Here is a 25,774-nt window from a genome sequence, read left to right as displayed (position 1 = left end):
ACTTTCTGGAAAGAGAAAATCAGCCTGCACTTCCCCTGTGGAGTCTCCACTCGGCTGAAGGTGACAATCCTTGTCAAAATGCATGTATCCCAGAAAGCGTGGACACCTTATGCTGCTATTTATTGCAAGTGGGGATTAGCACTTTCTTGAAGGCAGGTTGTAAGATGGGGGAGGAAGCAAGACCTCCTGAAGGCCCTGGTGGGGAAAATCAGAGATGCTAAAGACAAATACAACACATACCACTCTTCCCAGGGGTCCCTGACGCCCTGGGCAGCCACACGTGCTGATGTGGGGAGGGCTTAGAAACTTGTAAAGGAATTCTCAGAACAGAATAGGAACATGTTCTTACTTGTGAGTCCTTCTGACCATCTGTCATCATGATATTCATGGGTATACCCATTTATAGTAATATGTAAAGCCAGTGGGAAAAGAATGGGACATTAATTGCTGAGAACCAGATAGATAGTAATAAAATAATTGAGAAATTGTCTCCCCCCCACCTCCAGATTGTCAAGAATAGTAAATACCCATGGGGAAACACTCACACTGATCTCTCACCCTGAAGGTCCTTTGGAGTAGGAACTAGGCCAGGCCCAAGAAGAACCTCTGTCCTCTCTCCAAATTCTAGAAAGTCAAGAATACCCCAGGGTTTCAGCTGTAAGCCAAAGAGGGTCTCTCAGATTGCAACAGGATCCAACATTCTTCTCCAGAGAGGAAAACGCCTGGGAGAAGGGAAGATTATTGGGAACCCTGAACAGGATTCTGACCTGAATGTTGTTTTTATATAATCTGTAACTAGGTTGTTGATTTGTTCTTTGCCGGGAGAATTGTTATTTAATAAGAAAATCATGTGAATATTCTTCAACTTTCTTCTAACATTAGCCTCTTAAACAATGTCAGCTGTGGTATGGAAACCGCAGGTGATTTGAGTCTAAGTTGTGGAGTGGGGGCTACCTCCCGTGGGGATGGATGTCGCTCTAAGAACGCTTGTGTGTGGGACAGAGCTGACATCTAGCGACTCCCCAGAGGCTAAGCTCTGCCTACTCTTGTTTATCTTATCAGGACAAATTTCAAGAGCTGGAAGGGAGGTCTCTTGGCAAGCTCCAGTTCCCGCCCTTCTCTTCCCCTGCTTATCTCAGCAGGCCCAGGGCTTGTCCTGTTTACCAGGCAGACTGTGTTCTGTTCTCAGCTAAACAACTGAACAGTGAATTCTGCTTATGTATCAGCTTGCAGCTTCTGCAGCCCCGATGCAAGCCTCGCCCAGAGCCTTTTAACATTTTCCCTTTCACCTAGGTTTACCAGAATAAATACAGGGCACCCAGCTAAATTTGAATTCCAGAGAAGCAATCTTTTTAGTGTAAGTATGTCCCAAATACTTCATGAGATATACTTATACTGAAAACTTGTTGTTTATCTGGCTACCCTATTTTCATTTTTTCTTTCTTCCTTTTTGGTCCTTTTGGACCCTTTAGGAATTTGGGGTGATTCAGGCTATATTAAGGATGGTACTAGATTTATCTTAGGCTGCTATTTTGTGGTCTATTATCCAAAAGGCCAGTACAAGATTTTAATGATCTCTCAGATATTTGCTAAATATTTATGAGTTCTGTGTATCCCATACATTATAGTTGCTCCTTGATAATCTGTTTTGTTCTGACTTTTGTGACTAGTGCATACATAGAGATGTGAAGCCAGAAAATATCCTTATCACAAAACATTCAGTGATTAAGCTTTGTGACTTTGGATTTGCCCGGCTTTTGAGTGAGTATTGACATTTTCTTAAATAATTGTAAAAGAGAGAAGGAGTCTTTATATGAGAAAGGCTCTAGATGCTATAGAAAGCTAGCTCTTACATATTTAGGGCATGAGCATGTCTTAAATTACAATTCTGCAATTACTGAAAACATGTAGATACATAGAGTGGCTTAAAAATGTATGCTGTATATAAATTATACCACAGTAAAGTGGTTATTAAAGAGTATGTTATTCTCATGATTTCTACTTTTTTTTTTTTTTCTAAAATAGACTCTCAGAAGTACTATTTTAGAAGAGTAGTGGTTTTCAGCTTTGTCTGCAGGTTAGAGTCATCTGGGGAGCTATCAACTATAACTATAAAAACTATACTGAGAAGTCCCCAGGCTCTCCTCCAGGACTTCTGGTTTCATTGGACTGAGATGGGGCCCAAGCATTAGTAATTGAACAAAGACTGCATGAATGATTTTAATATGTAACCAGTATTGAGAACCTTCGGTTTAGAAAAGTCACAAGATGGGGCACCAGCTTGATTTCTTAGGTCTCCCCACTCCCTGTTCTGACTCCCATCTTCCACTGCTCTCTCTGTTTTCCATGTGCCACCACTGGCCAGCTGGCCCTAGTGACTACTACACAGACTATGTGGCTACCAGGTGGTACCGCTCCCCGGAACTGTTGGTGGGGGACACCCAGTACGGCCCCCCAGTAGATGTCTGGGCAATTGGCTGTGTCTTTGCTGAGCTGCTCTCAGGAGTGCCTCTGTGGCCAGGGAAATCAGATGTGGATCAACTCTATCTGATTAGGAAAACCTTGGGTGAGTGGTATTTTTGTTACGTCTTTTAGGAAACTGAATAGTTTTACCCATGTCAATACAGGACCGAGCCAAGTTCCCAGTTCCATTCGATGCCCTTTACACTTACAAAGGAGGAGTACTCTAGAAGCCTCATTTAACTAATTCCATTAAAGGTGTCCACATTTGGAGGTACCTGGCTGACTCAGTCAGTAGAGCATGCAACTCTTGATCTCAGGGTCATAAGTTTGAGCCCACATTGGGCATACAGATTATTTAAAAAAAAAAAAAAAACGGCAGTTGTCCATATTTGTTTTTAATAAAAAGAATTAACTAGTGTGAATACACACTGATCAAAAAGACACAAGGTTCACCCTTCAGTATAGTTTGGAACATAAACTCTGAATAATGATCATAGCGACAATAAAAGCTACGTTTCTGTACAAGCTTAACAGTTTACAGAATGCTACTGTGTTTTATTTCATTTATCAGAATATGTAATTTATTCTTTTTTTTAAATTTTATTTATTTATTTTTTTTACAAATAGTTTATTGTCAAATTAGTTTCCACATAGAATATGTAATTTATTCTTTGGGTATCCCTCACTCTAGCCTGCTAGGCTAGATTGGATCATTGAGATGGTATAGAAGAAGATTCTAAACCTTCTAAGTGTCAGGAAGAAAGGCCGGATCTTCTGCTGTCACTCTTGTCCTTCTCTCTACTCTTGCGGTGGGATGGGGGAGGGGAGGGGAGGAGAAGAGAAACTGGGAGAGAAATGGATGAAAAGATCTATAAAGGGGACTGCCCTCTTCAGAAGTCAGGGAGTTTAGCTACTACTCCCCAATTTAAAGCAAATTTCCTCCTCTAAACTCTTGCAACACCTACCATCACCCTGTCTTGTCTTATACTTTTATCTCCCTAAAGATACTGTAAGCTACCTGAGGGTGAGATCATGTCTCACATTTCTAGGATTTCCTTCACCAATACATGTACATAGTAGGCAGTAGGTATTTGCTGATGGGTGTTTTTGTGGTATGTAGGCACCTTGGAGCCCTTCCAGGGGCACTCAGCCTTCCTTTGCTGTTCCCCCAGTGATTTCAGGGCACCCACTTTGTGTCCCCGCTTCCAGCACTCCGATGGAAGAAAGTTATTAAGATGCAAGCAGTGTGCTCATGATGAAGTTCACAGAGATCTGAGACAGAGTAGTAGAGTCTGTTTCGGCTGCTTGTACAAAATGGGTCAGGACAACAGCTTATGGATTTGAGTGAGAGGTAAAGTTCCAAAACAAATCCATAATATTAGACAACTTGATACCCTGCGGTAGGAACTCCAGTCCAGTCCAATAGCAGCCTTTCCAGGGCCCTGGTTGGAAGGCTTTTGTTGTTCACTCTGCTTTGGGAAGTGGGCCTGGGTGTACCCCAGGGACGCCCTGCTGAGAATCTCCTGATACTCTCTGAACAAAATTCCTCTTCACATGTCATATCTCTGGGATTTTTACACAAGGGTGATTTTAGCTGATTTGGCTGAAATGTAGGCAGGATGAACCTCACCTAATCCTCCAGAATATGGAAATGCTTCTTTTGTTTCATTGATTCATATTGTAAATGCTTTCTAAGTAGTAGATAAAATGGGATTTCCAAGTGGCCACTATTTGATGAAACAGGAAAAGGTGTTTCCAATTTGGAAATGCATTCCTTCTAGCTAGATCTTCCATGATTTCCTTCCTGCCTTCCTTCCTTCTTTTCTTCCTTCTTCCCCTCCTCCTTCGTTCCCTCCTTTCATCTCTTTTCCTTCCTCCCTCTCTTCCTTTTTCCCTTCCTTCTTTCCTCAAATACTTATTGACTGCTTGTTACGTGTCGGCCACTGTTCTAAGTGCTAGGCCAATGTATTTTTATATCCACCCGTCAGAACTCAATTAATATGACTTTGCTTTGTATTTGTTGCATGTTGGCTATTTTTTAAAAAAGAATTATTGTGTGTGTGTGTGTGTGTGTGTGTGCGCACTGCACACACATGCTCGCACGCTTCTGAGTTGTTTGGACTCCTCAAATACATTGTGAGTCTTTGAGGGGCAAGAACTTCATAGCCTTCAGTTTCCATGCATGCTTCCTCTACACCTAACACAGTGCTTCGTCCACTGAGGTCTTAGTCCATGTTGTTGAGGGTTGCCTCAATGTCTTCCTCTGATTGGAAGAGCAGACTACAGCCTTCACTGGTTGTAGGCACAAACACAGCACTGGTGGAGACAAACCATAGATCAGCGCTTGCTAACCAATCTCTTTCTTGTCCAAAGGAGATCTCATTCCTAGGCACCAGCAAGTATTTAGTACGAATCAGTACTTCAGTGGGGTGAAAATTCCAGACCCTGATGATATGGTGAGTGACCCATTTTGGAAAGAGCTCTGCATGTCAAGGCTAAGGTTACCAGGGTGTTTAAGTGGTGATCATTCTCCTTATATGGGGAGTTGCAGATGAACTAGGTTTTGGTAGTTACTCACCTGTCTTCATGCCATGGCCCACTCTGCAGTGGAAGATCCATTTGAGAGTGAAAAAGAAAATTGGGGCAAATTGGCTAGCAATACCTTGGCCATGAATAATAATTTAGAAGTTGCTGATAGCAGAGGTTAGCCAGCCTGTTGGACAGAAATGCCTTCTCCTTCCCTTCCCTGTTTTTAGCAGCTGAAACTAGGTAGCTCATACAGTGACTTATCCCAGGAAAATTCAGCATTGTCCACGTCCTCTACTCTACTGTACTTTTACTGCCCAGACCACAGCAGGAAACCGTAATGAACTTGCTTGGTGAATCTCATTCTGGTATCTCTCCTCTATAGCCAATGTGGAGAAAATACTCACTTTTTAAAACTAAAAAATTTTAAATGTGCATACTCTTAACACACTTTCAGGAATGTATTGCAGTGAAACCATCAGACAGAGGCATAAATATGTGACATTAGAAATTATTTCCTTTAGTGTTCCATCCATAGGGGAATCATTAAATAAGTTATGGTATATCTCTACAATAGAAATGCCACATAGCCAGCAAAAATAATTAGATTTATTATGCATTCACCTAACAAAAAGTCCACAGTGTATTGTTAAATGAAAAAGGCTATAAAACAGTATAAATAATGACATAATTTTAATAAATGGTTAATAAATGCATAATACACGTATACATACATTTACATATGTAAATATAAAATAACATGACAACTTCTGGAAAATCACACAAAGTTTTTTTGTTGTTTTTTTTTAAATTTTTTTTTTAATGTTTTATTTATTTCTAGGAGAGAGACAGAGAGACAGCGTGAGCAGGGGAGGGTCAGAGAGAGAGGGAGTCACAGACTGAAACAGGCTCCAGGCTCTGAGCTGGCAGTCAGCACAGAGCCCGACGCGGGGCTCGAACCCACGAACCGCGAGATCATGACCTAAGCGAAAGTCGGACGCTTAACCGACTAAGCCACCCAGGCGCCCCACACAAAGTTTTTTTACATTTGTGAAATAAATGGCTGCAAGGTTATATACCAAAATATTAACAATGGGTGTCTCTTTGTGGTGGCGTGGTTTCTTTCTGTCTTTATGGGTTTTTTAAAGAAATATTTTTGGGTGTCTTCCAATGAGCCTGTATTATAATCAAAACCATTTCAGAGCACACTTAAGGTTTGTGAAATCCTGAGTTTCTACTGTCTAAGGAAGGTACTTTCAAATAGAAACTAAGCCTCTAATTGCTCAGTTTCCAGATGAAAGTTCTGTCAAGCTCCATTTGAGCTCTGTTCGCTCATTCTCCTGGCATGCCCCACCATCGAGGCTTTCACATTCCCGGCTCCCCCTCCTCTTGCACCACTGCGCATAGGAAAAATGGGTCATGCAGGAGCCTGCTGGGACCGAGAGGCAGGAATGATACCTGGCATATGGGAGGTGACCCAGATGGCTCCCTTGTGACCTGGACATTCCCAGTTCCACTAAATATCCGTTAGTGATTTCCTCTTCGCTTGTCTTCCAGTGAAGACTCAGAAACAACCCGGGTTTCATATATGCAAAAGGCTTCCCAGGGTCTCCCAGAGGTTGTCCTGCAGGGGATTTCCTGTTGACAGAAACACAGGAAGAAGCAGTGCGGGGGCTGCGCTGGTTGAACATCTGTGCCCGAGTCCCTCTGCCGGTCAGTCACCCTGCTGGATGGAGGCCTGCTTGCTTCTGGCGCTGGGAAACCAGCTAAGCAGGCAGGATGGTCCCTCCTATCACAGCCAAGCAGCCGGCCTGGTCCCAGGCGTTGTTGCTGAGACAGCAGAGCTCAGTGTCAGCAATGTCATTCATGTCAGTCCCTAGCAGTGCCCAGATTCAACACACGCAAACAGCAAGAGGAATATTTAAGATATAGTTGGGGCCGGGAGGCAGGAGGGGAAGGCTACTCTCAAGCTTCTAATACAAATCTGCTGTAGGATTTTTTTTTTCCCCTGGTGATCTTAGGGAAGTCCAAAATGGGGGCTCATATCTCTTACCCTTATCAGTGATTAGTAAATGCACACTCGGAATTTGGTTGTTTAGGTCTGATTCCCTGTGCAAAAATAACCCTGTGCTCTTAAGCTTGACCACGGCACTCAGAGTGGTGTCGCTTTAGATGACCCTGGCCAGTCCCTCCAGCCTCCAGCTCACAAATGCCATCTTTTTGTGCAGGCGATGCACTCCAGCTGCTCTCCTTAATTTGCCTCTCTTAGTGGTGTATCTCTTTAACTGGCCTGTCTGGCCCCCTGACATTCAGCATTCCTCTTGCTTTATAGTGCTTGTTATTCCTGATTGTCTCCAGCATGTGACTGGAGCAAAACAGCCTTATATGGCCAGAGGGAGATTGATGAATGTCTGCTCCAGAGACTCTTTAAACAGCAGGATGATCAGGGAAACAGCAGGCTCTTGTGGGAGGAGAAACCAGTGTTTATTCCAGAAAACCAAGAAGCATCTGTTCACCTAGGTAGGGGGGAAAATCTATTTGGAAGTTTCCTTTATGTAAATGTCAATAGATGCAAAAATTAGAGCCTCTTTTAAATGCTAATATAAATGCCAAAAATTACTCAGAGGAAAAGCAAGTTATAGAAATTGAGGCAGGAAAAGAAGAAATAACAGTTGCTTCACACGTGGGTTCCTTTCCTTCATGAATGCTCCTTCATAATTCGCTACCTGCGTCAGTTCTTCGGGAAGTGAAGGGCGTGGTGAGGAGGAAAATTTGGAAAAGAAATTTGGAGGTGGAGAGAGAAGGAGCTTGTGAAACAGGCCTGAGGAGGTTTTTCAGCTGGCAAGTGGGTGGGCAGAGGGTGGGGGAGGCAAGATAGGTGCCAGGAAGATGCTTCTGTCAGTCAGAAGACATTCAGTCTGAGGTCACCTTAGCTTTGAATACAGACTGTAAATAAAACCCCCTCTTCTTTTCTTTCTTTCTTTTTTTTTTTAAACAGGAACCACTTGAATTAAAATTTCCAAACATCTCTTATCCTGCCCTGGGGCTCTTAAAGGTAAACTCATGGCATCTAACAGACCCGGAAGCGCACAGTAGTTGGTGTCACTGAGGAGCCTGAATGATTTATGTCAGTCCGTGAATTGCAAAGTGTTCCTTTTAGAATGCTCCTTCTCCATTGGAAAGTATAAGTACTTGGAATTTTTATTTAGATTCAGTTACAGTGAAAACATCTGTAGGTATTTGTCACTTTAAAGTAAACCCAACATATTGTATTTAAAATTTAAGTTTACAGAAATTTCAGAGGAATAGAACTTGTTTTATGAAGGAATCCTTTTCTTCAAAAACATAGGATTCATTCAAATAGCCAACTCCCTAGTATATCTGATTTTAAGATTTGATTTATATATACATTTTCAGAGATCTGTAGCTCTTATGTAAAATCGGGTACCAAGTAAAACATTTTCAAGTTACAGTCCATGCCTCACCCATTTCAAAGTATTTAATACATTTACTGGTGCATTTATAATATAATTTAAAAAAAATGGAGACAGTTCCTTGGGGTATATAATTGTGAGATTTAATCTACTCAGGTATGAACCCTGTGGCCTTCTTCATGGCAAAGCAAATAGTTAAGAATGGTGTAATCTAAGGGCATGTATACTATGCCTCTCCTTCTGTACATGCATTACACTATATAATGTGTGTGTGTGTGTGTGTGTGTGTGTGTGTGTGTGTATACACACGTTCTCTGGAAGAACGTACCAGAGAAAAAGGAGCAGCTGAATCTGGAAGGGGAGAATGGAAGAACTGGAGTGGTGAGGAGACTTGGCTGTGGGCTGTGTTCTGTATGAGTTTTATTTTTACCATGTGTGAATATGAGTTTTTCAATAAAAACCCTAATTTTCACAAAGTATACACAAAGTCCCAAACTGGTTACATGGATTATTCTGGTTGGATTCTGAGGCAAACTCAAAAATCCTGTCTCACTCCCTCAGGGCAGAGCACCACCTGCCTCCGGAACAGGGCAAGGTGGAGAAAATGATTTTTTTTGGTTACTATTTCTAGAACCTATTTATTTACCTCTTATGTGGTTACCCATTTAGGAATAATTGTGGAAGGAACCAAAATCATGTTTGGAGGGTTTCTCCTACTTTTCCTCCTTCCTGTCCCCAAATGAAGGGTTTGATCTGTCAAAGAAGAAAAACAAAATTGATCTTAGTAAGTTGATACAATTTTAAAGAAGAATGGGGACTTTTCTGTTCTTTTAGGGCTGTCTCCACATGAATCCTGCCGAGAGACTGACATGTGAGCAGCTGTTGCAGCACCCGTATTTTGACAGCATGAGAGAAATGGGGGATTCAGCAAAAGAGCTTGACAGACCAATAAGGAAGACCCTGAGACAGAGCCGAAAGCACCTGCCTGGGGTAAAAATGGGGCACTGCTTTGCAGAAGCAGCCCGGGGTTGCAGTTCAAATGATCTCATGCCTGCCACCTGGTGCAGGGATTCTGCATCTATTCTCAGGGGGGTAATAGCAGCTTGCAGCCCCAGCACCCTCCATCCGGAGCAGGGTGAAGGCATATGATCTGTCAACCAGGGCACTGGAGACGTCTGCCTCCAAGGACCCCCTCTCCCTGAATCCTGAAGGTGTCCTTGCCCTGCAATTCCCCGCTGACACAAAGGGGCTTTGTTGTGGACGAGCACGGTCTCAGGCACACAAGGGTGAGCCGCGCCGAGCGTGCTTTCTGTGCTTTGGAGAATGAAACCAGATTTATCCCAGGCATCTCTCCGTCACATGTTGACTTGCAGTATTGATTGACATTCCAGGTTTATCCAAAAATGGAACTGTTTTCCCCTCTGTTCCTTTAATCATCAGAGTTGGCTCGGGTAGACACAGTGATGAGTGCTCTCCGTGATGTCAGGACAGCTTATTTAACCAAAGAACAGCATCCCGGCTGCACATGGGGAGCCTGTGAAGAAAAAGACTGGTATAGAGTGGCAAAATAGCCTTACATTAAGTGTTCTGTTATAAGCCAAAAGCTGTAGGAACATAGAACGGACTGTGGTTAGAGCCACAACTGAGATGAGCTGGCTACTCCTGGTCATTGCTGCATCTGCCGAGGTAGCCCTTAACCTATAGATTATTACGCCTTAGTCTTTCCCTTTGCAGACTCCACTGCCCAGTCTGCTGAGTGGCATCTGGGTGGCGTATGTGAGGTTTGGAGGAGAGAAGAGGAGGGACAACCCATTAGGAACAGGGAGAGCATGAACTGTGGGGTCCTAAGATGGACCAGAGTTACAAAATTAAGAAGACTTTATTTTATTGTCATATATGACCCAGGTAGCAAAACATGCCAGAATTAGACTCCCCACCCTCCACCCATCCCGAGTTACTACTTAGCTTGCTGTTAATTTGTGTTCAAGAGTAGAGGGCCTTGGGGCGCCTGGGTGGCTTAGTCGGTTGAGCGTCCGACTTTCGCTTAGGTCATGATCTCGCGGTTCATGGGTTCAAGCCCCGCGTCGGGCTCTGTGCTGACTGCCAGCTCAGAGCCTGGAGCCTGTTTCGGTCTGTGACTCCCTCTCTCTCTGACCCTCCCCTGCTCACGCTGTCTCTCTGTCTCTCTCCTAGAAATAAATAAAACATTAAAAAAAAAAAAAGAGTAGAGGGCCTTGATGGAAATATTTCTACCTGAAAGAAGAGAGGAGCCCACTAATTAATCAGTGTATTGCATATAGGTCCAGAAGGAGCCAACTATTTGAAGTATTAAAAAGTAACCTCTCAGTTCAGGGACGCCTGGGTGGCTCACTTGGTTTTGTGTCCTGCTCTCGTTTTTTGGCTCAGGTCATGACCTCACAGTTCATGATTTCGAGCCCTGAGTTAGGGTCTGTGCTGACAGTGGGGAGCCTGTTTGGGATTCTCTCTCTTCCTCTCTCTCAGCCCCTTCCCCTGCTCACCCACAGTCTCTCTCAAAACAAATTAACATTAGAAAAAAATAACCTCTGGTCAGATACCGAAGGCCATGTAGTACAATACATATATTTTTTGTATGTTCTCTGTCATTTGACATGGACAATAGATTGAAACATTTTCTGAGAACACGAAGGGAAGTTTTACCTTTTAAACTAAGGAGTAAGGGGGCAAATTGCTTAAGTGCTCCAGACACCAGTTTTCTTTTCTCTAAGACCACACATTGGCTTAAATGATCCCAAAGGTCCCAGCAAGCTCTTAACTCCTGTAAATCTATGTTTTTCCCCCAGTAATGTTAATATGTAGATTTTTCCTTCTTTTCCATATCCTCTGAGTTTCCTCAAAAGTACAGTGTTTTGCTTTTTAATATAAAATAAATATTTAAAAGGAAAAAGAGAACAAATGGAAACATTTTGTCTTCACTCAGGACCTGGGATTCTGTGCAGAAAAAGCATTTCTGTGCTAAAAAATGGACTTATTTACCTCTTTTGTGATGTGTTATCAATAACGTAAAGTGTGTATGGGGTTGAACCTGATTCTATGTTCTGTGTCTTCATCTGTAGCACCTACCCCAGCTGACTAGCAGCAGCTTCCTTCCGGCTTTGGATAATAAGAAGTACTACTGTAATATGAAGAAACTCAACTATCGTTTTCCAAACATTTAAGGAGCTTGGAGATTGATGATGAAAGAGGAACCAAACCTACACATTTGATTGAAAACAATCACAATATTTTTTAAAACATCAGGAGAAAACCTAAGTAACAAACTGGGGGAGGCCACTTGGCAGACTCTGAAGGGAAATTCCAGAGGCAGCCTTCTTCCATGCTTCATGATGGTGACCAGAACAGAAAGGAAAAACTTGTTTGGATTTTCACTTGCATTTTTGTTGTATCTAAGTATCTGAGCTTATCGGCAGAAATATAAACAGTATCTACTGCCCATATCTCTGGCAAAATTAGAGACCTGATAAAGATTTATGCTTCAATTGTACTCTAGGCCATGAGAAAAATGGATTACAAAACACCAATATGTATTTCTTGTAACTCTATCATGTTGTGTCCTATTCCCTGCCTTTTAGTTCCTGAAATCACAATGTTTAAAATTCCATTTTCTGCTTGCTCTCTCTCTTCATTTTCATATTTTAAAACATTTTGAAATATTGAAGAGTTGCTTAATATATTTAAAAATCATGGATTCTCATAACAAAATTTATGTATTTAATGATGCTTCTAGACATTTCTTACATATACTTTGGTCTTTACCTTTGGTAAAGGATGCATCTTTGTCATCTTTGCAGGCAAGATGGGTTTACATAACCCATGTACAGGTGACCCAGTTCCCTGTGCAAACAATGGTGTGAAGAATGGCAGCTGACCAAGGCAATCAAGGGGTAGAAGGAGCCCTGCAGTCTTCCTGGGAACTGAGCCTATCAGCCTGAGAGTAATTATTCTTCATTCTCTCCAGCTCAGCCTTAGACTTGGAGACGGATCTATGGGCAGGACTACATACAGTAATCTGGCTTTTGGAAGAAATTGCTTATGAGTTTTTACTTGGATCATGAAAGATATGAGGTTGTAAACTCATATTTTTCCTGAAATACTTTTTTTATACTGATATGTGTATACATATGCATATATGTCTGTACACATATAAGTGTGCGTATACATATACTATGCTAAGAACTGATAAAAATACTAAGAGAGTAGTCCAAAATGATACTGAAGATTCCTACCTTAGTATTGTGAGACTTAAAATGATGACCTGTAATTAGCTTTGACTCAGCCTACCACTTGTCTTCTGAAAGCTTGATCATTCCTGTACCCTGCACACAAGGGCAACATGAAGCTCACGTCTGTTTTTTATCGCTCACTGCCAGTTTTGGCTGATGTGCTGCTGCTGTTTCCTAGTCATTCTCAGCTATGATTTTAGATGTTGTATTTTACTGTATCTTCAAAACATTTCTACTGTACTCTTACTAGTTTACTGTTATAATAACTTCCTTCATGACAGCATTTGACTTTATCCACTTACTGCTAAGTAACTCACCAAATTTGGGCATCTGTTCTATAATTATGGCCACTCCAGCCAGGCTGATGATATTCTAAGGCTTCCTGATGTATGTAGCTTCTTGCAAGGAGCTGACAGTGGGTTAAATAGTAGTCTCAGCATTATCTGATTCTTATGTGGCTTTGATTCAAATGGCAAAGAAGGAAAACCCACTTCTGTGAATAGTTTACATTTTGTGGTTTTTTTTCTTTTTAACCCCAAACAATGTACTTGACGAGGCAGATTATTATAACTGCCTAATTTATGCAGTAGTTTTACAGAAAACCATTTAGAATACAAAAGTAGTTCCAGACTAAATTGTGAATCAGTTGCCTCACCACACAATAATCAAACAAATCTGAGATGGAAGCATTCATTTTTTTCTAATGAGTTCTAAATGTGCACTAATGCTTACTTTAACCATATCTGTAATCATTCATTCAGCATGGAATCACCATTGATTCACATAAGACTGTTTTACAACTTAGTCTTTTTAATTTGTTATTTGCTGATTTTATAAATGACAGTGGCAATTATATCTGTAAACTGTATATTATTTGTGGTATGTGCTATTTATATAAGCTGGTTTCCAAACACAATTACAATCCATTTTTTCTACCCCAATGCTGCATCATACAGTGTTTATTTTAAATTTTTTTTTCTTTTAATCCTTTTTTTCTTTTTCTTTTTCTTTTTCTTACAAATAGTTTATTGTCAAATTAGTTTCCACATAACACTCAGTGCTCATCCCCTCAAGTGTCCTCCTCCATGCCCATGCCTCCTCCCCCCCACATCCATCAGTCCTCAGTTTTTGTCAGCATTCAAGAGTCTCTCATGGTTTGCCTTTCTCCCTTTCCCCCACCATTTCCCCCCTTCTTCTCCCCCATGGTCCTCCATCAAGTTCCTTCTAATCCTCCTATACGTGCAAACATATGATATTTGCCCTTCTCTGCCTGACTTATTTCGCTCAGCATAACACCCTCAAGGTCCATCCATGTTGCTACACATGGCCAGATTTCATTCTTTCTCATTGCCATGTAGTATTCCATGGTATAGATAAACCACATCTTCTTGATCCATTCGTCTGTTGATGGACACTTAGGCTCTTTCCATGTTTTGGCTCTTGTGGAGAGTGCTGCTATGAACATTGGGGTACATGTGCTCCTATGCCTCAGCATTTCTGTATCCCTTGGGTAAATTCCTAGCAGTGCTATTGCTGGGCCATTTCCAGTTAAAGTTCTATTCAAGAACTTATAGTTTATATTCAAGAAGCAAACACAGAAATCTACAGACAAGTTGGCATACAATTAACAATAATAGAACCCAGGCCATTTTTAGCAGGTAAAAATAAAGATCTGTTTTTACCTATTTGTGATATTCTTTTTTTTAATTTAATTTTTTTTTATGTTTTGTCTATTTCTGAGAGAGAGAAAGAGAGAGAGAGAGCATGAACAGGGGAAGGTCAGAAGGAGAAGGAGACCCAGAATCCGAAACTGGTTCCAGGCTCTGAGCTAGCTGTCAGCACAGAGCCCGATGCAGGGCTCGAACCCAGGAACCATGAGATCATGACTTGAGCTGAAGTCGGAAGCTCAACCGACTGAGCCACCCAGGTGCCCCTGTGATATTCTTTATCACTCCTTTCTAGATACAAATTGAAGTTTGTGTTTATACTTCTTTTTGATGTCCCTTGAAGTCATAGGCAGCAGTAGCCAACATATATGGGGAAATTAAAATTAGTTTCTAATTGACATGTCAAAATTTTTGGTTTAAAGCAATATTTTAATTTAAGCAAAAAATAAGTATAACTGTGCTGGTCTTCATGATTATTTCCTTTACCACATTTAGCAAAAGTATTTGAATTCAGCCAAATATTTATGTATAGTTTTTTAAAATTTATGTATAGTTTCAATAAAACACCAGACTAAGCTTACAAAGGAGACAAATTAGCCAAAAACTATTCATTCAGGGAAAGGTGTAGGTTATAAAGAACAAAGGAATGTAGGATCATGAGAAATGCATGCAAATCCTGGGAGGCAATATGGATGCCTCAACTACTAATGACTCCCTCTCATAATTCATCAATGAATATGAAACTTAGCTTTCAGTTTTTCATACGTGTACATTTATAGTAACATGCTTCAATAACTTTAAAGTAAAAGGTAACATTAACATAAATTACTGATAAAATACATTACGGAATATCTGTGTTGCACATTTAAATCACTTTAAAGAACTCTCAATATCTACATACTACACAGATTTCTATATTAAATGAGGAACACACTAGATTAAACTACTACCTCTTTCCATTTTCCCTAAAAGATTTAGTGTTCATATATTTTTACTTCCAACTTAGTAACTTCAGTGAGTCATGACTAAATATCTATTTTCTACATGATGGACTCTGCTTCTGAAATGTCATGATTGGACATCCTTAGGATCTGTTGATGATTATATAATATTTATTGCTGTTTAGGATCAACAATTTCAAATGCCACCTTATATTGAAATACGATACTTCTTGGATATTATTATTTTACTTCAAGTTTAATTTTAGTTCCAGAGAAGGCAGTGCTGTCTTAAAGGCTCGGATGAGGTTTTCTTTTTCTCTTACTCCAGGAAGATCACTTAACAACAAATATTTGAGGTTTCTGCAAAAAGAGGAGGAAAAAAAGCTACTTTGGTTTGGCCTTTACTCTCCAGCATTAAAAATAAACTGTAGTCACTGTCTTTTTTCAAAAAAAAATTACACACAGAATGTATTTATATCACATTATACTTTCAAAATGACTTTTAGAACAGTAGTGTTAAGAGTGCTACTTTAAATGAAATTCATGCTAGGAGCTAAGCCAGACTTTGGAAACTTGAGTTGTTTTGAATTATATCAACAATTCTAGCTGAATCTTTTCAAATACACTATATGTATTACGGCATAGAACTCCTTTGCATGTGAAACACTAAATATGAATCTTAATCTAGAAAAGGAAGAAAATTGGGAAAGTTCTTCAAGGAACTTCATTAAAAGATAAAGCCTCAAAGCCTCAACTAACATAAGAAAATCTACTACTTTTGGTTCTGAATTTTAAAATTTCTCTGCTAAAAAAAAAAAAAAAAAAAAAAAAAAAGACTTAAAAGCAGGGGTGGGGGGCACCTGGTTAGCTTAGTTGGAAGAGTGTGTGACTCTCGATCTTGGGGTTGTGGGTTCGAGCCCCACGTTGGGTACAGGGATTACGAAAAAAAAAATTTCTCAGACTCTCTGTGATACTGAGGTTATCGTCAGAACTTCAGGAAAAATTCTTTAAAAGATGGAGAGGAAGCATGATGGCAAATGCCTATTGACAGCTTACTGTAGTAATCACCATGCTAAGTGCTTTCTGTACATTTACTTTTAAAGAAGATGCCCCCTAAAAAATGCAATAAAACAATGTATTAAGGTTGATAATTTTAACTGTTTTAAAGTATTATAGACGAAAATTAAGTCATTTTCTTACATTTTTCTGAATTAAAAAAAGGTACCACATCTCAACTGTTTTAAATTCTAATTATTCAGGGCACCTGTCTGGCTCAGTTGGTAGAGCATGCAAATCTTCATCTTGGGGTTGTGAGTTGGAGCCCCGTGTTGTAGGTAGAGTTTACTTAGCTTTTGTTTTTTTAAATTTAAATTCTAATCATTCACTTTTAACATCATTATCAAGTTTCCATTTTGGCACTTACCACTTACCTTAAGTGATACAAAGCAATGATGCCTTTGTCTGTGACATTCCCACATGAAATTATTTCCATTTCCAATATGCTCTTTTGTAAATTTTCAAGCTTACCAAGCTTCTCCAAACAGCTATCCTCAATATAATGACACTTGCATAGCCTTATTTTTTCAACGTGCTGTAGGCCATCTAGGAGATAAGAGGTCCATTTTAAGAATCTGCTTTACCATTAAGATCACCAACTATCCTAGTTTGTCTAGGACTATTTTGGTTTTAGGATTGAAAATCCTATGTCCTCGGACACCCCTCTCTCAGTCCCCAAAACTTGATGATTAGTCACCCTATTAACCATACAAACTATTCACTATACAGGGCCAGTATGTAATCAGATGCTGTGTGTTCTGTATAGCAGAAGCTGTATGGGTACAATTATTCTTACATTATTGAGGGTTTCTCAAATGACAGAAATTCGACAGTTTGATAAACAGGGCCTTGAATTTTAAACCAATAAGCACGAAATAAAGGCATGCAGAGATAAGTGTGGTGAAAGGAGAAAGGAGAGAAAAGTGTTTATAATGCCTATTTAATTTTTAAAAATCACACACGGGAAAAAAGCTGGGTTGTAGTGACAAAGGCAAAAAAGGACACACCTATGACTGTAATAGTGAATCAACTGCAGCAAAATGTCACTGCAAATCACCTCCATTTCTCATAAGCAAATGACAGGGCAGTTACCCATGTAATCAAATCCAATGCGCATGATACAAGAGTCTGTGGCATCAATCGCCTGAATCTTATATTTGTCCAGGGGTCCTGTCGGGAGGTGGTTGTAGTCCTTGTGCCACCTCTCCTGGCCGTGGTAGCGCACCATGGCCCCGCAGCGCAGCAGCCACTCCGAAGCGGCCCTGTCGGGTCCCACATCCCTGATGCGTTCATAATCCACTCTGTTGGCAAAGAACAAAAGCGGTTCGTTTTTAGTATAATCACTAGCTGCTTAACTGTAGTCTGTCAACATAAATATAGTACAGCAACGGCTTTCCCTCTCAAATGACGGAGAGGGAGCTAAGGACACTTGTGAGAGTCGTGTCAAAAAACTTTTGATGGCTCTTCCTGCTCCCTTTTTCGTTTTTGTTTCCACCTGCGCCCTGTCAAAGCCTGTTGTTTGTATATGAGTTTATCAGGCAGACATGTATCTTCATTGATTCCTACGTAGCACAGTGCTTGACACCAGGAGGTAGTCAGTAAGTACGGGTTGAATGAATGACTATACTGGGTTATTGTTTTCGTTGATGATAAAAGACAAAATGGAATAATTTTGAATCTATGTTCAAATTAATCTCATTAAGTGATATTTATTAACTTCTACATTTGCCTTTCTCTCTAGTTGGTGGTGATGATGCTGTATTAAGCAACAAGGAGATGAGTTTCATTAGTTTCAAAATGATATTTCTTTTTTTTAAATTTTTAAATGTTTAACAGAGAGAGAGAGAGAGAAAGTGCACGTACGCATGTAGAAGTTGGGGAGAGGCAGAGAGAGAATCTCAAGTAGGCTTCACACTGACAATGGAGCCCAATACAGGCTTGAACTTATGAACCATGAGATCATGACCTGAGCTCATACTGAGTCACTTAGCCAACTGAGCACCCCCCCAGGCACCCCTCAAAATGATATTTCTAAGCATGCAACCCACTTTTTAAAAAACCTGAGTCTAGGGGCGCCTGGGGAGCTCAGTCAGTTAAGTATCCAACATCGGCTCAGGTCATGATCTCACGGTTTGTGGGTTCGAGCCCCATGTCGGGCTCTGTGCTGACAGCTCAGAGCCTGGAGCCTGTTTCAGATTCTGCGTCTCCCTTTCTCTCTGACCCTACCCTGCTCATGCTGTCTCTCTCTCAGAAATAAATAAAAACATTAAAAAATATATAAATAAATAAATAAATAAATAAAAGCTTGAGTCCCCATGGTAGTATTCAAAAGGCTAACTACATCCCTCAAAATCCCTTTCATTTTAGAAAATGTGAAAGGTATCAAAAGGACAAATAACAAAAATCATTGAAATCTTGACTGCAACCTAGTTGTTAATATTTTGTATTAATATTGCTAATATTTTTTGTCTTTATTCAATGTTTGTGTGTATGTTTTATTATTAAACAAAATTAGGATCATATTGCACACACTGTAAAAAAAAAAAAAGACATTGGAAATACAAGAAATAACCAAATTAGCTACTGGGAACTCAGCAGCCATAATAATCCCCATGTATCTTCACTTTAGTTAGAGTAACTTACTTATTAAATACTGCATTCAACCAGCCCCAGAAGTATCTGCAGTCACATGACCATGGGAGTTTCTTTAAGCCGCACAACTGCTGGGAAATTTTTCCAAACAGCATCGTTTGATCTAGACACACAAAACAGTATTCATATTAGGTTATCAGCTGGCAATCAGAGTCCCATGCACGCAGCAACTTGCTTTACAACATCAGAGTCCATGCTCTTGTGCCAATAAAGTTGATGAGTCATTTGCCACTCAAAGTTATTGGACAAGTCACTCCTGTCTGTTTCTTGGTTTCTTTGCTGCAAAAAAAGAGAGGCTGGATTGGATGGTCTCAAAGGTTCCTTCCAGCCTTGGTATTAAGTTTCAACCCTCAGTTGGATGGATGGACACCTGATGTCCATCCAGGCAGTGCACCTACACATTTGCCAAAACCAGCTCTACTCCCAATCTACATTTCCAGTATCAAAATGACAAACTAAAATCACCTAGGGAGCAATGTTTCGAAGTTAAGATGCTTATAGCCAGGGAGAGGCAATGTTGAAACAGACCTTTCTAAGACAAGGTTGTAAGTAGCATCACCAGAGTAGTGCAAACAAAGAACTGTGCAAGGGCAGCTAGGAAACACTGGGCAAGTAACATCACCTCTCTGACCCTTGGTTTTCTCACTTGAAAGATGACATGATTTGCTCAGGTGATTTCCAGCTGTAAAAACCTATAACCATGAGCTGAGAAAGTGGTTGCTGAACTGAGTCTCAATCTGATTTAATTCATTTCAAGTTTCTCTATGAGTGTGCTAAGTTGAGGGAAAACAAAGATAAACCAATTGTGGTTTCTGCCTTTGAATTGCTGAAAACTTAATGTGGGGTGAAGTGAGCTAAAACAAGTTATCAAGTCGTTAAAACAAATGATAGAACCTGAAAATTTTTTCAAAGAGTTAAAATAAGAACAGACCAGGATTCCAACAGGCAAAATGCCAGGAGAAGGTATGTCAGGTGATTAGCTGAGGCAGAAATATTTAAGGCATGTTGCAGTTCCATGTGGTTAGTACATGGGGATCATGAGAAGAGGAGGCAGACAGTGTACACAGTCACATCCAGGAAGGGTCTCGCCTGATCAGCCAGGGAATTTCGATTCTCTTCCACAGGCAGTTAGTTGGGAGTCGCTGAGGTTTTAGCAAAGAGCACCGGCATGTTAGAGCCATGCTTCAGGATATTATTCAGACAACAGCACCAAGAATGAGGGTCAATAGAACAGAACAGAGAGACAGCTAACAAGGGCTTCAACTACACATGGCCATGGGAAAGGACCAAATGGGGAAAGAATGGGAATGATATTACAGCGCGGATTCCACGAAGGTGACATTAAGGTTTGGTCTTGGGTCACTGGTTGGAGGGTGATGCCATGAATAGAAATCAGTGTCAGGAGAACCAGCTGTAGGTTTCCCCCACCCCCGGCCCCAGTTTTTCATATTCTAACTATGAAGTGTTAGCATAACTTCTAAGTGGAGACAACCAACAAATTATTAGAGTGAGTCAAATTATTAGAGTCACAAAATGCAAGAACTGGACTGAGCTTAGACCACCTAGATCATTTAGACATGAGGAAACTGAAGCCCTGATATGACGTAACTTGCTGACACCTTAAATCCTTTCTGGAACCAGGTGGAGTATTAATAAATGCATATGTTTAAAAGAACTTGCTCAATGTTTCATGGCTAATTGGCGGCAGCACTGAAATCTGAATCTTGTGCTCTCTCCTACCAGTCCAGGGCTTTTTCCTCAGTCATTGGATGTACTAGAACTCGGGAATAAGAAGACTAAAAGAGGCCTGAGTGGGAACCACCCTAGAACCAAGAAGTGACTGCAGATGTTGAGACTATAGAATAGTGAGAGATGAAGTCTGAAGACAGAACCTGGGATCACCTCCCTTCTTCCTTTCTTTTCTACCATCATCTGCCTTCATCACTACAAACCTCCCACCTGCTATCACTATCTCATTCTCAACCCTTTCCAACTTTTTGGTAAAGCTCTCTCCATCTGCGCCCACCTCTGATCACTCCACTGGCTGCCAATCTCATTTATCTGGGCTTTCCAGCTTCCACTTAGGCTGTCCTACTTCCTGTCCGTCCCCCCTCTCCATCCCATCCTGTCTGTGGAAATCTTACCCAACTTCAAGACCTTATTCAAATGCCATCTCTACCCACCCATTCATTTCTTCATTCAGTAAGTATTTATTGAATGCCTGCTATACTTAGTGCCAGAGATACAATGGTAAGATTTAAAAAGCAACAACAAAGGAGAGATGGACAAGGTTCTTTGTCCTCATAGAATGTATACTCTAATGAAGACAGACACCATAAAAACAAATAACATGCAATATGTCTAAACAAGTTCTGTGAGAGATAAGAGGAAGGAGTGAAGGGAAGGCTTCACACTAGAGGTGTCTTTTGAGAGGGTCTTAAAGGATAATTAAGGGTTTCAAGTTAGGCAGAAAAAAAGAAAAGTGTGCAGAGGAAAAAGGAGAGCAAGGATCACATCTTATTCACTTCCATTTTTCTTAGCACCTGGCACATTCCCATCCCCCAAATGCAAGAGTTTAATAGATACTTGCTAATTAGCGGTCTTCAATGATGGATATATTTCCATAGAGAAAGGCCAAAACCAGAGATTGGTATTAAGCAGGTAAATTAGAGTGAAAACTGACTACCTTCACTTGATTCATTTTGGTTCACCTTATAATTCAGCTTAAAGGAAAGGCTAAATTTACTCCAGCTATGATTTCTAAAAATACTAGACTATTATATTTAAAATATTTTAAACATGAATATAAAAGTTTTACTTGGAAATAAAGGTAAAAAAATAAATTGGTAGATTTTTACATTCTCAACTGCGCTGTGCTGATTTTAGAAATTTCAGATGAATTCAAGCTACCTCCGGGAGTGTTTTCTACAGGGAAAGAGGAGACCTCTAGTGGTGAGTTTGTAAATTTAGCTCTAATATTGGGGGGGAACCCAATTAACAGCAAGTTAAAAAATAGCCACTACTAAATTATTGCTTTAATAGGTAATTCAGAAATTTAAAAATCACTTTAAAAAGCTTCTTTTTACTCTCAGAACCTGGCTTAAAGCACATGTTTCTAAAAATTGCAATTATGTTTGTAACTTAGAGAAGGCCAGACCCCTAATGTTTGATTCAAAATAGAATATACACAAAATGTTTCTGAGTAGGTTTGGTTGAGAATTCCCGTTTGCATAAAAACAGTTAAGTTTTTTTTAAGTAGATGTTCTGGGGTGCTTGGCTGGCTCAGTCAATAGAGCATGCAACTCTGGATCTCAGGGTTGTGAGTTCGAGCCCACATTGTGTGTGGAGCCTACTGAAAATTTTAAAAAAAATTTTTTTAATAAAAATAAAAGTGGAAGTTCTGTTTTTACTTCGCCAGCTATTCAAAGTGATGGCTAACTAAGTGGCCCAAAAGACTGAGCTAAAGAACTATTTCTTTGGGGTGATAAAAAAGGGGAGGGGCTAGGGTGGTATCGGAATTGGGGAGATTTTCCCCCAAATTACAACCCCACCTCACTGCAAATGACCAAATATTGATGCCAACTCTAATTCCTGAGGTGTGTAGAGTCTAGTGAATAGGAAGAGAAGAATTCATTAGGAATTGGCAAAATTCCCCAAAGCCATTCCTAGGCCAACATCACATGCGACTCAATGAAGTAACATCTTATTTGCTTTGACACAGATGGAAGATGAACTTGAACTCTCAGCTGAGGGTGGTGTCATGAATACAAATGTCATACCAAAGTCATTACAGGGTATATGAATGGAAGGTGAGCTCTTGATTTGAAATTACTTGACTGAAACAAATTAATATATAGTCAAACCTAGGGGAGGGTAAGCAGAAAAATATGTATACAAGAGCAGATGTATTGTGAGTTCTTTCATCTTGCTAAACAAAAAAGTAGGTACTCAAAATCACATGGTAAATAAGTCACTACTGTGTGCTCAAGTGGCCCATGAAAGCTGACCATAGATGTGTGTAATTCTGTATTCAACCTAGTAACAAAAATCCACTACCTCCTGTCCAAACTAAAAAATAACCATCTCTACTACATACCTATCCGAAGGGCTAAAATTAAAAACAGTGACAACACCAAATGCTGGTAAACCAGATTACTCAAACATTGCTGGTGGGATATAAAGGTACAGCCACTTTGTTTTTTATTTTAGAGAGAGACCACGTCAGTGGGGGAGAGGAGCAGAGGGGAGAGAGAGAGAATCTTTTTTGTTTTTTATGAATAGTTTATTGTCAAGTTGGTTTCCATATAACACCCAGTGCTCATCCCCACAAGTGCCCTCCTCCATGCCCATCTCTCCCCCCCCCCCACATCCATCAGTCCTCAGTTTGTTCTCAGCATTCAAGAGTCAAGAGAGAGAGAGAGAGAGAGAGAGAGAATCTTAAGCAGACTCCATGCTCAGCATGGTGGCTGACGCAGGGCTCCATCCCATGAATCTGGGATCATGACTTGAGTTGAAATCAAGGGCTGGGTGATCAACTAGACCGCCCAGGTGCCCTGGCATAGCCACTTTGGAAACAGTTTGCCCGTTTTTTACAACACCAAACATTTATTTATCATATGACCCAGCAACTGGACTCTTAGGCATTTATCCCAGAGAAACAAAAACAGGTTCACACAAAAAGCAGTACATTAATGGTCACAGCAACTTTATTCCAAATAGCTAACTAGAACTCAGATGTCCTTCAACGGGTGACTGGTCAAACCTATTGTGGCATACCCACATCATGAAATACTGCTCACCAATAAGGAATGAACCTTTGATACATGTAACAATTTGGATGGATCCCAAGGGATCACACGGAGTGAAAAATAGCTAACCCCAAAAAAGTTACAGATGGGGGGGTGCCCTGCAGGAGAGAAGTATAGTTATAAAAGGGTACCCAGAGATCTTTTGTGGTGATCGAACTGTGTTGTAGCCTGACTGTGGTGGCGACACAACAATCCACATGTGATTAAAAAAAAAAAAAAACTATACAGAACTAAACAGACACACACACACATGAAAGCTGGAGAAATCTGAGTGAGGTCAACATATTGTGTCAATGTCAATTTCCTGGTTACGATACTATAGTTTTGCAAGATGTTATCACTGGGGGAGAATGAGTAAAGGGTATACAGAATCTCTATTAACCTTACAACTGTATGGGACTCTACAATTATCTCAAAACAAAAAAACTGAATTTAATGAATAACCATCTTTTTTATTTTTCCATTTGTGATGGGAAAAGCAAGTAACATTCTCTGTTGTTTTCACAAATAAAGCAAGGCATTCAACTGTCCAGGAGGTAAAACCATTTGAACATAATAAAAAGTCATTTCTCCAGTGCAGTTGACCCTTGAACAACACAGGGGTCAAGGGCAGTAACACCTACCTCCCCTTACCCCCATCCAGGCAGTTGACAGTCTGTGTAGGACTTCTGACTCCCCTCAAATTTGATCAGAAGCCTTAACAATAACATGGGTAATTAACACATGTTGATCAGAAGCCTTACCAATAACATGGGTGATTAACATATATGTTGCATGTGATATGTAGTATATACTGTATTCTTATAATAAACTAGAGAAAATGTTAAGAAAATCATAAGGAAACTACATCTAGAGTACTGTATTGGATTTACTGAAAACTATCTGCCTCTAAGTGGACAGGAGTTGTTCAAATCTGTGCTCTTCAAGGGTCAACTGTATTTCACTCTGCTAAACACCCCTGGGCTTTATCTCACGTAATCCACACAACAGCCCTGTGTGAGGGACACAGCTATTACTCCTGGTTCACAGAGGAGGACCTGACATAGAGACGAAGTGACTTCCCCAAGCCACCAGACTAACGGCTGGAACCAAATCAAACAGGCAAAGTCCTTCCAGCAATACATTTTTTAACAGTCTAGTTTTGTTCTGTTCAGCTCTTCTGACCCCCCAAATTAAAAACTGCCATCAAGCACTGAGCACAGACGTTAAACTACCACGTCTGTGGGAGAATCACAAACTTTGGCTGGAAGGTCGATTAGGGATCCCATAGCCCACCTCCTTCACTTTACGGATAAGGAAACGTGGTGAAGAGATCTGTACAGAAGATACTCGTATCCCCAGGCCCGCACAGATTTAAATCCGTATCTCCACCCACGACTGAAGATACGGAAATGGACTGCTAGATAATGGCAGAGCCCGAGCCGTCTGGTTCTTCTGGGCGCTCGATATTGACAACACCAAGAAATGACAGCGTCAGGAGGCCCCACAAAAAGAAATCCAGAAGACGGCAGGCTCCCAGGCACTGCCGCGACAAAGCCTCCACCCGGAGCGAGAGCCAAGGCCGCGCAGGCGGCGCCCCTCAGCGGGCACCGCGCCGGCGGGTGGCCAGCAATGGGCCGCCAGCACACGGAGGCCGGCCAAAGACGGAGGCCGGGAGGCCGCTGGGCCCGCCCAAATGAGAGTTTTCACCCCAGTCACGCCCGGACTTTCTCCCAAGGTCCCGGGTACGCAGGGCCTGTGATGGCTGCGGCTGTGCGACTCGGCGAGGCCAGCCTTTCTGGGAGCCCCGCCGTGGGAGAGAAGGAAAACGGCAGAGCGTAACCTCCACCCTAGTCCCGCCTCGCTCGCGGCCTAGCTCCTCTACTCACGGCATTGGAGGAAGGGAGGGAGCGAGCGAGCGTGCCCCGCGTCTACTGCGCCGCCGGCCTGCCCTTCGCCCTCCGCCGCGCACGTCCATTGGCTGCT

At 41.1% G+C, this 25,774-nt stretch overlaps 2 protein-coding genes across 4 annotated transcripts in view; one reads left to right on the top strand and one right to left on the bottom strand.

Annotated features, from left to right (window-relative positions):
- The window catches only part of CDKL1 (cyclin dependent kinase like 1), a 64,892-nt gene extending 52,978 nt beyond the window's left edge, over positions 1 to 11,914 (top strand). For both annotated transcript variants that reach the window (XM_039217342.1, XM_039217343.1), the window contains 6 exons: positions 1,671 to 1,761; positions 2,366 to 2,566; positions 4,837 to 4,919; positions 7,988 to 8,044; positions 9,258 to 9,413; positions 11,519 to 11,914. In XM_039217342.1, the coding sequence (XP_039073273.1) occupies positions 1,671 to 1,761; positions 2,366 to 2,566; positions 4,837 to 4,919; positions 7,988 to 8,044; positions 9,258 to 9,413; positions 11,519 to 11,620 (690 nt within the window). In that variant the 3' untranslated portion in view covers positions 11,621 to 11,914. The remainder of the gene's footprint in view (positions 1 to 1,670; positions 1,762 to 2,365; positions 2,567 to 4,836; positions 4,920 to 7,987; positions 8,045 to 9,257; positions 9,414 to 11,518) is intronic.
- A 3,614-nt stretch (positions 11,915 to 15,528) lies between these two features.
- On the bottom strand, positions 15,529 to 25,749 carry DMAC2L (distal membrane arm assembly complex 2 like). 2 transcript variants are annotated; one of them, XM_039217344.1, is made up of 5 exons: positions 25,085 to 25,145; positions 18,993 to 19,104; positions 17,442 to 17,650; positions 16,724 to 16,895; positions 15,529 to 15,653 (listed from the first exon to the last, which is right to left on the bottom strand). In XM_039217344.1, the coding sequence occupies exons 2-5, from the start codon at positions 19,094 to 19,096 to the stop codon at positions 15,539 to 15,541; spliced, it is 600 nt and encodes a 199-aa protein (XP_039073275.1). In that variant the 5' UTR covers positions 19,097 to 19,104; positions 25,085 to 25,145; the 3' UTR covers positions 15,529 to 15,538. The 2 variants fall into 2 exon arrangements, with proteins under 2 accessions (XP_039073275.1, XP_039073276.1); XM_039217345.1 differs by lacking the exons at positions 15,529 to 15,653; positions 25,085 to 25,145 and adding an exon at positions 25,678 to 25,749 and having other exon boundaries at positions 16,720 to 16,895.
- Positions 25,750 to 25,774: the final 25 nt, after the last annotated feature.

Source organism: Hyaena hyaena, unplaced genomic scaffold, assembly GCF_003009895.1.
Source record: "Hyaena hyaena isolate Hyena2069 unplaced genomic scaffold, ASM300989v1 scaffold_683, whole genome shotgun sequence".
NCBI lineage: Eukaryota > Metazoa > Chordata > Mammalia > Carnivora > Hyaenidae > Hyaena > Hyaena hyaena.
This window is presented reverse-complemented; position numbering and strand designations above follow the sequence as displayed.